Source organism: Dreissena polymorpha, chromosome 1 (genome assembly GCF_020536995.1).
Source record: "Dreissena polymorpha isolate Duluth1 chromosome 1, UMN_Dpol_1.0, whole genome shotgun sequence".
Taxonomy (NCBI): Eukaryota; Metazoa; Mollusca; class Bivalvia; order Myida; family Dreissenidae; genus Dreissena; species Dreissena polymorpha.
Genome location: NC_068355.1, coordinates 145,550,863 through 145,564,190, shown reverse-complemented (window position 1 = coordinate 145,564,190; position 13,328 = coordinate 145,550,863). Strand labels below are relative to the sequence as shown.

The window sequence follows — 13,328 nt, the reverse complement described above, 5'->3', positions numbered from 1 at the left end:
TATATGAAGAGAAAACACCAAAAATAAACAACGGTTGCGATAGACACCTATATACTGTTAGATGCCCATAATATCACTTTAACATTGTGACCTTGTATTTGACCCAGATTTAGACATTGCCATAGTGTTAAGATAAACTGAAGTGAAATCAAGAGCAATACATAAATGTGTCTTGAGTGGTATCATGCTTTTTACTTGTTGAGCATTTTTCGAAACCTAAACGCAAAGTGTGATGGAAAGACAGACGGACGGACAGACAGACGGTCTGATCACTATATGCCCTTAGGGGGCATAAAAATACAGGATTTCCTACTGTGCCAAAAACTAAGGCACCTGGTCATGTCTTAGCAAAGCCAGTTACCACTTTCAATGGCACCATTATGTCTTTGGTTTATTATTCCCCCCTTCGAAGAAGTGGGTGTATATTGTTTTGCTCATGTCGGTCGGTCCGTCCACCAGATGGTTTCCGGATGATAACCCAAGAACTCTTACGCCTAGGATCATGAAACTTCATAGGTACATTGATCATGACTTGCAGATGACCCCTATTGATTTTCAGGTCACTAGGTCAAAGGTCAAGGTCACGTTGACTCGAACCAGTAAAATGGTTTCTGGATGATAATTAAAGAACGCTTACGCCTAGGATCATGAAACTTCATAGGTACATTGATCATGACTCACAGATGACCCCTATTGATGTTCAGGTCACTAGGGTAAGGTCAAGGTGACTCGAACCAGTAAAATGGTTTCCAGATGATAACTCAAGAACGCTTACGCCTAGGATCATGAATCGTCATAGGTACATTGATCATGACTCGCAGATGACCCCTATAGATTTTCAGGTCACTTGGTCAAAGGTCAAGGTCACAGTGACTCTAAATAGTAAAATGGTTTCCGGATGATAACTTAAGAATGCTTACGCTTAGGACCATGAAAATTCATATGTTCATTGATCATGACTAACAGATGACCCCTCTTAATTTTCAGGTCACTAGGTCAAAGGTCAAGGTCACAGTGACTCAAAAAGTAAAATGGTTTCCTGATGATAACTCAAGAATAATTAGACCTAGGATAATGAAACTTCATAGGTACATTGATCATGACTGGCAGATGACCCCTATTGATTTTCAGGTCACTAGGTCAAAGGTCAAGGTCACAGTGACAGAAAACGGATTCACACAATGGCTGCCACTACAACTGACAGCCCATATGGGGGGTATGCATGTTTTACAAACAGCCCTTGTTTAAAAAAATTATAATTATACCTAGATCAAGTTCCAGTTAGGGTCACATGTGTCTACTATGTTCCAGGTCAAGTTTTGACCATCGGTTTTCTTGGAACTCAGGAAATCGCATCGGGCCATCATGAAACTCTTGTTTTGTCACATGACCCAGATTTGAACTTACAGGGTTGTTACATTTGTATGCCCCCCCCCCCCTCGAAGAAGAGGGGGTATATTGTTTTGCTGTCTGTTTACCAGTTGGTTTCCGATCAATAACTCATGAACCAATTTACCGATTGGCTTGATAATTCATATTTGCATTGGCCTTGGACAGGAGATGACCCCTATTGCAATTGGGGTCAAAGGTCACTGTCATAATAAGGGTGAAAATGGTTTCTGATAAATAACTCATCAAGAATTGGCGTATTGGCTTGGACAGTAGATGAACCTATTGAAATTGTGGTCGATAGGTCAAGGTCACTCACAATAAGTGTGAAGATCGTTTTCGATCAATAACTCATCGTCAAATTGACTGATTGGCTTGATACCATGTGCATTGGCTTTGGACAGTAGATGACCCCTATTTAAATTGTGCTCACTAGATCAAAGGCCACTGTCACAATAAGTGTGAAAATCGTTTCCAATCAATAACTGTTCAACAAATAGACCGATTGGCCTTGTCACGAGGTCAAAGGTCAAGGTATTTGTTAAAATAAGTGTAACAAGAGCTGTTAGAGCACAGTGCGCTCGACTATTCGAGTGCTTGACAGTATAACGTAAGCCATCATGGGGAAATTGTTAATATTCAATCATTTATTAGACCATCTTTCAAAAATAAAAAAGGAAAAAAAAAAATTGTGGGGGGGGGGGGGGGGTAGGGGGGGGGTGAGAGGAAAGTATAATGGGGGGGTAATTTAATAGATGATGTTAAAAAAAAATTGGGGGGGGGATAGGAGCGGGGGTGAGAGGGGGTTATAATGTGGGGTGGGATAATTTATAATATGATGTTAAAAAAAATTGAGGGGGGGGGGGGGGGAGGTGGGGGGTAGGGGGGTGAGAGGGGGTATAATGTGGGACTTGGTAATTTATTAGATGATATTTAAAAAAAAAATGGGGGGGGGATTCTGGGTAGGGGCGTGGGGTATTGTTTGGGTGGAATCCATTGTGGTATTTAGGTAAGTGTTGTTTTGTCAAAGTAATAATAAATGTGATCATAAATAAAGAAGTTATGGCAATTTAAGCAAAATGTTCAATTATCTAAGTGTTAAAGGGGCCATAATTATGTCAAAATGCTTGATACAGTGGTCTGCTCTTGTTTATAGGTTGGGGTCATGTTGGAAAACAAGTATGCAAAATATAAAAGCAAAATGTCAAAAGATATAGGAAATATTTGGGGTAGTACGCAAAGTTTAACATAGATTTATCAATAATATGCATATTCTAAGTATAAAAGGGGCAATAATTATTTAAAAATGCTTGATACAGTTGTCTGCTCTGGTTTATAGGTTGGGGTCATTATGGTTAACAAGTATGCAAAATATGAAAGCAATATGTCAAGGGACAGTGAAAATATTCTGGGTAGTACGCAAACTTTAACATTTGCTGCATATTCTTAGTGGAAAAGAGGCCATAATAATAAAAAAATGGTTGATAGAGTTGTCTGCTCTTGTTTATAGGTTGGGGTGATGTTGGTTAACAAGTATGCCACATATAAAAGGAATATGTCAAAGGATATAGGAAATATTTGGGCTAGTACGCAAACTTTAACATAGATTTATCAATAATATGCATATTCTAAGTATAAAAGGGGCAATAATTAAGAAAAAAATGCTTGATAGAGTTGTCTGCTCTTGTTTATAGGTTGGGTTGATGTTGGTAAACAAGTATTCAAAATATTAAAGCAATATGTCAAGGGACAATGAAAATAAATGGGGTAGTACAAAAACTTAAACATTTGCTGCATATTCTAAGTGGAAAAGGGGCCATAATTATGACAAAATGGTTGATAGAGTTGTCTGCTCTTGTTTATACGTTGGGGTCATGTTGGTAAACAAGTATGCAAAATATGAAAGCAATATGTCGAGGGACAATGAAAATAATTGGGGTAGTACGAAAACTTTAACATTTGCATGCTAACGCAGACGCCAATGCCCGGGTGAGTAGGATAGCTCCACTATATATATTTCATATATAATAGTCAAGCTAAAAATTGTTACTGATCAATAACTCGTCAACAAATTTACCAATTGGCTTTATACTTCACATCTGCATTTGCCTTGTACAGTAGATGACCCCTATTGAAAATTGGTGTCACTAGGTCAAGGTCACGTTAAGTGTGAAAATCAAGAACTTGTCAACAAATTGACAGATTGGCTTGATACTTAAAATGTGCGTTGGCCTTGGACAGCACATGTAATACTATAATGTTCTCAACCCATTTACTATAAAGATGATTAAATAGAAGTGCATACTTCTGTGTCAACTAAAACCTTATTTAAGTGGCTTTTAAGTCACACTTTTATGATAAGATTAACTCTTTCTGTCAGTTTTAATGCAAAGGCCCTGTTTTGGTAGGCAATTGGTTACCTTGTTTTTGGACACTCATGTCCAAGATTCAACCTTTTCCAAGACATTGTGCATGTAAACATTGTATCAAAGTTGTATCAAGATTAAACTTAAATGTTTCTTAGCTCACCTGAGCACAACGTGCTCATGGTCAGCTTTTGTGATCACTATTTGTCCGTCGTGTGCCGTCAACATTTGCCTTGTTAACTCTCTAGAGGCCACATTTATTGTCCTATCTTCATGAAACTTGGTAAGAAGATTTATCGCAATAATATCTTGGACAAGTTCAGAAATGATGCCCTTTGGTTGAAAAACATGGCCACCAGGGGGCGGGGCATTTTTCCTTAAATGGCTATAGTAAAACCTTGTTAACACTCTAGAGGCCACATGTATTGTCAAATCTTCATGAAATATGGTCAGAAGATTTATCTTATTGATGATATCATGGATGAGTTGGAAAATGGTTACGTTTGCTTGAAAAACATGGCTGCCAAGGGGCATCTTTCCTTATATGGCTATATATATGGCTATAGTAAAATCTTGTTAACACTCTAGAGGCCACATTTATAGTCCGATCTTCATGAAACTCGGTCAGAAGATTCATCCCAATAATATCTTGGAAGAGTTTTAAAATTATGCCGGTTGGTTGAAAAACATAGCTGCCAGGGGGCGTGGTATTTTTCCTTATATGGCTATAGTAAAACCTTGTTTACACTCTAGAGGCCACATTTATTTTCCGACCTTCATGAAACTTGGTCAGAAGATTTGTCCCAATAATATCTTGTTATCTCAGTAGAGCAACTTTAGGCCTTACATGCCCTCTTGTTTCAATAGAGCTGTAACGATTCACCCATCATTCGATTTGATTATTTTGGAATCGATTCAAATTAAACCATTTGCTGCTTATTTTTATAAACTATTTCATGTTTGGTTTGTCCAGGGCATGCATTAATATGTTTGGTATTTGTAATTAACTTATTATGTTGTACATTTAAAGTGTTTAATCTTTTAATAACATTTAAAAACGCAACATTGTTTTAGAAGTAACTAATTTATTGAACAAAACTTCCTGTTGAGTTATTCTTAAATAACATAAAATGCACTATGTTTTACATGTGTTTAACAGAGAAAAAAAAACATGTAAGTACATAAACAACTTCCAGTTGACTTCTTAACAGAATGCACACAGTATAGTAAACAAACCATGTGTATTGAGGAAAAAAATGAGATCTAAACATCACAGTAATCAAATTCGACCTGTCAGTTGTCAGTTTGGATTCATTTCTTTATATTGAAATCATTCAGTTTCATTTGACCCGTTGTCGCATTTTTTTTTTTGCTAACGTGTTAAAAGAGCTTGTCGTGGGAGATGAAGATTTCACATATGAAATATCAACCGGGTGTTTTCTCGTTAAATGTTGCCTCAAATTTGTAGTACTTCCAGATTTAAGGCAACTTAAGTCAACAAATCACGTTTTTCAAGTTTCTTTTGCATCAGAACCTTCGGGAAACCAGAAATGTTCCCATACTTTTGAATTCAATTTTGACAGTGCGTCTTTCAGCGTGGTTGAAGAAGCCATTTTACCGGCTGATGTAATGCTCAGCATGTTATTCATTCGTTCATTGGCTACCATATCGGCTATTGACCAATTACAAGACGTATTACAAATGACAAGAAAGTTTAGACGACGGATTTGGAAAGTAAGGTTTAAAATGCGGATCAATCGGGATTGCAGTGAATCGAATCGAAATTGGCCGTATTGGAATCGAAATCGAATCGGCAGTGTTGAACCGGTTTTTCGATACATCGAACTGATTTGATACAGCTCTAGTTTCTAAGATTCCATTTTGGTGACCTAGTTTTTGGACACGTGATGCAGACTCAAGCTAGCCCTAAATATTTATATTGGCAGGATAAACATTTTTTTACCAAGATTGAGAATAAAGATTTTGCCTCAAGCAATAACAAGCTTACAGTTCAAAATGAACAGCATACGCCACCCGTAAAATGATAATCACTACAGCTCATCTTCAGCACTTTACGCTCAGGTGATCTGAAAATGTCTGATTTACACTTAAACATCTAGTAAATACGAAGTATAGACATTGATTATGACAATGGTTAAAGTCAAAATTTCGGTATTTCTTTGCAATTGGTCATAATTTGCTTTATAACTGTGTTTTTCTGTGAATAATGATTGCACTTAAATTTTAAATTGGTGTGATATGTGTTTTTTTTAAACTTTCAATGTAATGGTGAGTATCTTGATATTGTTTTTTTTATGCCCCCCTTCGAAGAAGAGGGGGTATATTGCTTTGCTCATGTCGGTCGGTCCGTCCACCAGGTGGTTTCCGGATGATAACTCAAGAACGCTTGGGCCTAGGATCATGGAACTTCATAGGTACATTGATCATGACTCGCAGATGACCCCTATTGATTTTGAGGTCGCTAGGTCAAAGGTCAAGGTGACCCGAAATAGTAAAATGGTTTCCGGATGATAACTCAAGAACGCTTAGGCCTAGGATCATGAAAATTGATAGGTAGATTGATCATGACTCGCAGATGACCCCTATTGATTTTCAGGTCAAAGGTCAAGGTCACAGTGACCCGAAATAGTAAAATGGTTTCTGGATGATAACTCAAGAACGCTTATGCCTAGGATCATGAAACTTCGTAGGTAGATTGATAATGGCTGGCAGATGACCCCTATTGATTTTCAGGTCACTAGGTCAAAGGTCAAGGTGACCCGAAATAGTAAAATGGTTTCCATATGATAACTCAAGAACGCTTATGTCTAGGATCATGAAACTTCATAGGTACATTGATCATGGCTCAGAGATGATCCCTATTGATTTTGAGGTCACTAGGTCAAAGTTCAAGGTCACGGTGACCCGAAATAGTAAAATGGTTTCCGGATGATAACTCAAGAACGCTTATGCCTAGGATCATGGAACTTGATAGGTAGATTGATCATGACTTACAGTTGACCCCTATTGATTTTCAGGTCACTATATTAAAGGTCAAGGTCACGGTGACCTGAAATAGTTCAATGGTTTCTGGATGATAACTCAAGAACGCTAATATCTACGATCATGAAACTTCATGGTGGTGGTGGTGGTGGTGGTGGTGGTGGTGGTGGTGGTGGTGGTGGTGGTGGCGGCGGCGGCTTAATTCCATTTTGGCCCGATGTTTATTGATTCAATGCATTACAAAAATCCTTAAAATGCCTATTTCCAGTAACTGTGACCTTCAACTGTGACCTTCACCTTTGACCAAGTGACCTCAAAATCAATAGGGGTCATCTGCGAGTCATGGTCAATGTTCCTATGAAGTTTCATGATCCTAGGTCTAAGCGTTCTTGAGTTATCATCTGACAACCACCTGGTGGACGGACCGACAGACCGACCGACATGAGCAAAGCAATATACCCCCTCTTCTTCGAAGGGGGGCATAATTAAAAAATTAATGCATGATGTTGCGATGATCACTTTATTGTGATCTTCTCGGGTATTTTAAAAGATCTTATAGCCATATTTTTAATGCTGGAATGCTTGTTTGTTTGTTTGTCAGATAAACTGTTAGAAATACCACTGTTAAATATCCATCCATCTGCATGCAAATTCATTACTAATTTCGAACGCATCTAAAATGTCGCAGCCTCCAGCTAAAGGCAGACGCGTAGAGCTTACGTTAGAGGATAAGATGAAGCTCATCACGGAATCAACTGCTCAACCAAAACCATCTCTGAAGGCACTCGGCGAGCGCTTCAATCGATTAAAAACACTTTTTTTAAGAATGCAATTAACATCATCAGTACCTGCGTACAGTTATCACATGGTACATGTAAATGTATATGATTTGTTTAATTTTTATATGATTCTGTACACAATGCATACCATGTATATTTCGGCAATATGCATACTCTTGGTAAACCGGAACTCTCTGAAAACCGGACGATCAGGCCGGTCCCGAGACCGTCCCGTTTACAGAGAGACTACTGTATAGAAATAAATATACTAGACATACTTAATTTTGGAAATAAATTGATCCAATTTAGAAAGATTGAAAAGTCCACTAGGCATAAGTGGGTTAAAATAATACATAATTACATGTTTTACTTTGCCAAAAAAATTATTATATGGTTAATTTAAATAAATACCAACCGGCAATCTTACTGTGCATGGTAAACAAAAGTCCAATTTGATTACATGTTTATGTTAAGCACTAACTATGCTGTACCCATAACATAATTGTCTTATCTACTATTTTATTCCTTATGAATGTAATTCTTATCGCTCACAATGAGGTGTACATGTTTTTCATGGCCAAAACAGTTGCAAAATGAATGTGTAATAAAAGCAATTTCAAAGCCATGGTTACAGATGCAGGTAATCTAAAACTTTTACATCTATATTTATTCAGACCATGAACATACACAAGTTTTATAACGCGAACAAATATATTGAAGAAGTATCATGAATGGCTCTGTTATCAGTCTGTGTTTTTTTCATTTATACAATAGTCATTTTATTAAGAATTGAGACTCTAAAGTCACTCGGAGTTTTTTTGTTGATAATCATTGGACCAACTTTAAAATTATCATTTATTTCCGTTTGAAAGTTTGCAATGTGGAGACAGCATTTTGCAGGTCAATGTTTCACAGAAAGGTCAAGTTTTAATTGGCCATGATACAGCTTGTCTGGCTTGTTACTTTATGATCCATCATGTCCAATTTCAGTAACTTACCACCATTACATCAAGTGGAGAAAGTGTCACATGCATGATCCATGTCAAGGGCTCAAAGGTCAAGGTTACACTTGAGAGGGCAAAAGTTAAATCAGAGGCACAATAAAATGATTGGGAAAGCAACAATATAATTCATTAGACAAAACACAATAACTTGTCAAAAATGTTCAAAATGTAGAGCCAGGGAGCTGCACACTAATCTTTAACTAAAAGATCACTTAAAAAGGACAATACTAAAATAAGGGCACCTTGTGCAGAACTTCATCATTCATCAAACAAATCCATTGTTAAAACAGCTTGCCACAAATGATCTCAGGACACAATTTAGTAATCACGTATTGCGTGCAGGGCCAGCGTACCGTGCCCAAGCTTATGTCCGTACTTCAGTCAATGAGCAAAACATGGGCTAAAAATAGTTTTTTCAAACAGTAAATACAACATCGCTCTTACGTGGTCTTCTACACATAAGGTCTGAGTAAAGTCTTTACAGATCAATGTCATGCTTATAGTTCAATAACAACAACATGAACCACATACTAGACAATCGGTTAGACATGATGCAAATAGACATCGACATTAGATAAATAAAGGTTGTTTATGAAATGCACACCTAGTGGTATATTCAATGACAATATACAAGAAGTTTATAAATTTTAATAAACAAATGCAGAATGCACATCTAAATACAGTCAAACAACATCAATATTCTGCATGTAACAGTTTGCCTTTTACTTATTACACGATATAATAAAGTCTTCACTTTCCACAAACATTCTGTTTTCAAAAACGCTCTTTATAAAGAATAATTACTTCTGTTTCCCAAGATTTAGAAAAGAAGCACTTGCATTAAAATTAATAAATATAATTCTGCAAGTAAACTTTGCACCATCCAAAAACAGCAATAACACAGCTAGTCATTTATTTTACTCATTTATTTAGCAACATTCAGTGTTGGGTTTGCAGGGTGTCAAATATGATGTCAGGTGTGGGTGGCTTCCTCGCCCTAATGTGGTCACTGAAGATACCAGAGGGGTCAGCATAACTGCGCAGCAGGAAGTATATGGTGTCCTCGATGTTCTCAGGGGTCACACCAAGGTCCTCTAGAGTGGGCAGGCTGGGATCAAGGCAGTCAGATACTGTCTCCTGGTGTATAGAATAATGCCGGTGCTCAAAAGGTTAATGATGGGAAGCCATAAAAGTATTAAGACAGGTAAAAACAAGACTATTGCCAAACAATAAAAGTCCCCTACCAGCTCCACCATTATCAGAAATTCAACCATTGTCAGAATATTTTTTGTTGTTGCCATAGCACCAGAATTTTTGACGTAGGAACAAAATGAACGTGCATAATGTCCATATTGCCATCTATCCATGTTGGAAGTTTCATTAAAAAAATATTAAGAACTTTTAAAGTTATTGCAGGATCCAGAAAACCACCATTTTCAGCAGTATTTTTAGTCTATTTGTTGCCATAGCAACCAGAATTTGTGACGTAGGAACAAAATGAAATGATGTGCATTATGTCCATATTGCCATCTATCCATGTTTTAAGTTTCATGAAAAAATATGAAGAACTTAAAGTTATCGCAGGATCCAGAAAACCACCATTTTCAGCAGTATTTTTAGTCTATTAGTTGCCATAGTAACCAGAATTTTTGACGTAAGAACAAAATAAAATGACGTGCATAATGTACATATTGCCATCTATCCATGTTTCAAGTTTCATGAAAAATATGAAGAAATTTTTAAGTTATCGCAGGATCCAGAAAACCACCATTTCCAGCAGTATTTCTAGTCTATTTGTTGCTATAGCAACCAGAATTTTTGACATAGGAACAAAATGAAATGACGTGAATAATGTCCATATTGCCATCTATCCATGTTTCAAGTTTCATAAAAAATATTAAGAACTTTAAAAGTGATCGCAGGATCCAGAAAAGTGTGACAGACTCACAGACTGATGGACACACAGAGCGCAAACCATAAGTCCCCTCCGGTGAAACCGGTAGGGGACTAATAATATGTAAATTCAACCAGATTTCTAAACCTAACACCTGTACTTAAGTGTGGTTAGCATAATTTGCACCCTTTGCCATTGAATATTTGTTTGCCAAATAACATTTAAATTTGGAAGACTGTCACACGGTTTGTTTAGACCAGATGACCATGTAGTAGCAGGAAGAAGTATAAAGGAGCAGGACAAAGAATCCTGTAATCTCGCTCTAGATCTGTCCATTAATATGGTACTGTTTAGTGTAAGCTGTGATTACAAATTCAAAGAATATGAAACTTCAAGATTAGTCCTACAGTAAGTCAAGCATGCATATAGATATCAAAGCTCTGAAGCAAGAGGTATTGATGCTAGACGAAAAGCTTCATTTTGGGTTAACCAAGGATCTGAATATCCTGAATTAATGTAAGTCCAAAAGTAGGTCAAAGACAAGATCAAAATAACGTCAGTTGATGTGGGTTAGTGTTCAGAGATAACATCCATGCAAGTATCAAAACTTGTTGGAAGCATTATTGATTTTTATACAAAACAGGTCATTTAGGATTTATCAAGCAGGAACGGATTGACAGGCCAAATATTTAATGCTTATCAGCATCAGTAATGCTTTGGGCATAAAAAGAGTATAAATTGTGTAATTTTCAATGTATGATGATAAAAAACAACACACATAAATTCATATTATTTAGAACAATCCATGCAAGTTTCATTTTGTACAGTGAAAAAAATAGAAGAAATTCTCAGAACAAAGTTGTTTCTACAGACAAAGATCCATCCTGATTTCAGTATATCCCTATTAACTACACATAGTTGGTATAATAATACTTACAGGGCCCTGAATCCATTTTAGGGGAAGCGGGTCGCTACCCATAGCAGGGGGAATTTTCGCGGCGTTTTCCCTTTTGGGGGTATTTTTTACTTACTATCTAATTATTACATTTGTACATGTTTGCACTATATTCATTGCTTATTTAATAATTTAGTATGTTTGACAAGATTAAATTAAAATAGAATTGAGATTTAATAAAAACAAATTTTTTTAGGGGGAATTTTTCCCCCCAAAAGGGGAAAAAAGTATACTTTTCAGGGGGGGGGGGGGAATTCCGCCATGGATTTGACAGATTGAGGGCCCTGACTTATAATACATAATTAATATTATACAATTTATAATAATACTTAATGCACAGTTCAGAGCTCACCCTTTCCAACTTATCCAATGTACATTTTGGGTATGGGAATTTTAGTGTATGGTAAACTTTTTCTCTAAATGCCACTCGGTTACTGAAATAAAAATTACAACACCTTATTTATTAAACATTCTATTAAACATGATGAACCATAACATTAACAGCATCATTACTAAAACATATGACCAATGTCTATTTGACTGGTAAATTTCTGACTCAGAGGCCTTTTCAAAAAGCCTTATCATAAGTTTAGAAAATTTAACAAATATTATTTGTTTACTCAACTCACTTACACAGAAATTTTTGTATTTGAAATATGATTTGTTTATTTGCATTGTACATGTTCAAATACCCTGCATGAAAAGGTTACTTACATCAAATTTCCATAGCCACTCTCAACTTTGAACTTCTGTCCATGGCAGGCCACCATGAATTTAACCAGATCTCCTAACTTGTATGCATGGGGCCTGAAACAAGGGAAAATAACACAACAACATCATTTACAGGCACTCAAAATATTTCAGCAACATCATACCTAGCATTATATTTCAACAACATCATACCTAGTATGGTATTAGGCTAAAAGAAAACATACACCACATACAACTATAACAAATCCATCAAAAGTTATCACAAACCTATCAAACAAAATAAAATGACAGGAAAATGTCAGGCCAACACATTTTTTGTAAATCTTAGGCTAACACATGGTAACAAGAAACCGTCGGAGACGGGTGATGCTCCCAAAAGGTTCTTTTGTCACAATATTGCACTATATATTCAGATAAAAGGAAACGTCTTGAGGGCACAGTAGTTGGGGGGACAATAATTTTTTTTTAGAAAATTTCAAAGGGCCATAACTCTGTGAAAAATCATCCGACCAGAACCCGCTGATAATATGCACATCTCCTCTTGGTAGTGAAGCTTCCCATAAAGTTTCATTGCATTTCGGTAATTAGTTGCTGAGAAATAGTCCGGACAAAAATTGTGCAAGGACGGACAGACAGACGCACACACGTACAGACGAAGCGGCGACTATATGCTACCCCCAAAATAAATTTTAAGGGGAGCATCAAAAGTAATGACTAACAACAATATATCAGGACGACACCTACCCAACACACTGGTATGTTTTGCCAGCAGTAGACGGATCACGCATGGCTGCAATGATTCCCATAGAAACATCCCGTACCTGACATTGAAGACACCAATATCAATAATGGTTCATTTTGACCCATATGCATCATAAATTTAAAATATTGTTGCAACAGTCAGGCTATAATGTTCTAGTTCTACACTACATGTACTAGAATTGTCACTGAATTGGTCACCTAAATATAAATAGCCATTGATTTCTTCTCATATATCATGACATGTTTAACATTTTTCATACTGGGTAGATATATATTTTTTTCAAACAAAGAGGGAGAATTCTGTAATAAATTGTTTTCTTTTAATTATTTATCACACATATCTTATACCTCAACAGGCTATTAAACAAAAAGATAAAAACAAGTCTCCATGATTTTGTTATAACAATTGCTACTGTGTATTGGTCTTATATTTATCCTACCATAAGAGCGACTTGTGCCAACCCC

At 36.5% G+C, this 13,328-nt stretch overlaps 1 protein-coding gene across 1 annotated transcript in view; it reads right to left on the bottom strand.

Moving 5' to 3' along the window:
• Positions 1–9,175: 9,175 nt before the first annotated feature.
• LOC127854139 (NADH dehydrogenase [ubiquinone] 1 alpha subcomplex subunit 9, mitochondrial-like) overlaps positions 9,176–13,328 on the bottom strand; it is a 30,935-nt gene continuing 26,782 nt past the window's right edge. Inside the window, exons 8-11 of the mRNA XM_052389146.1 lie at positions 12,846–12,922; positions 12,105–12,197; positions 11,743–11,824; positions 9,176–9,678 (exon numbers count right to left, since the gene is read on the bottom strand). Coding sequence (XP_052245106.1) covers positions 9,481–9,678; positions 11,743–11,824; positions 12,105–12,197; positions 12,846–12,922 — 450 coding nt within the window. The 3' untranslated portion in view covers positions 9,176–9,480. The remainder of the gene's footprint in view (positions 9,679–11,742; positions 11,825–12,104; positions 12,198–12,845; positions 12,923–13,328) is intronic.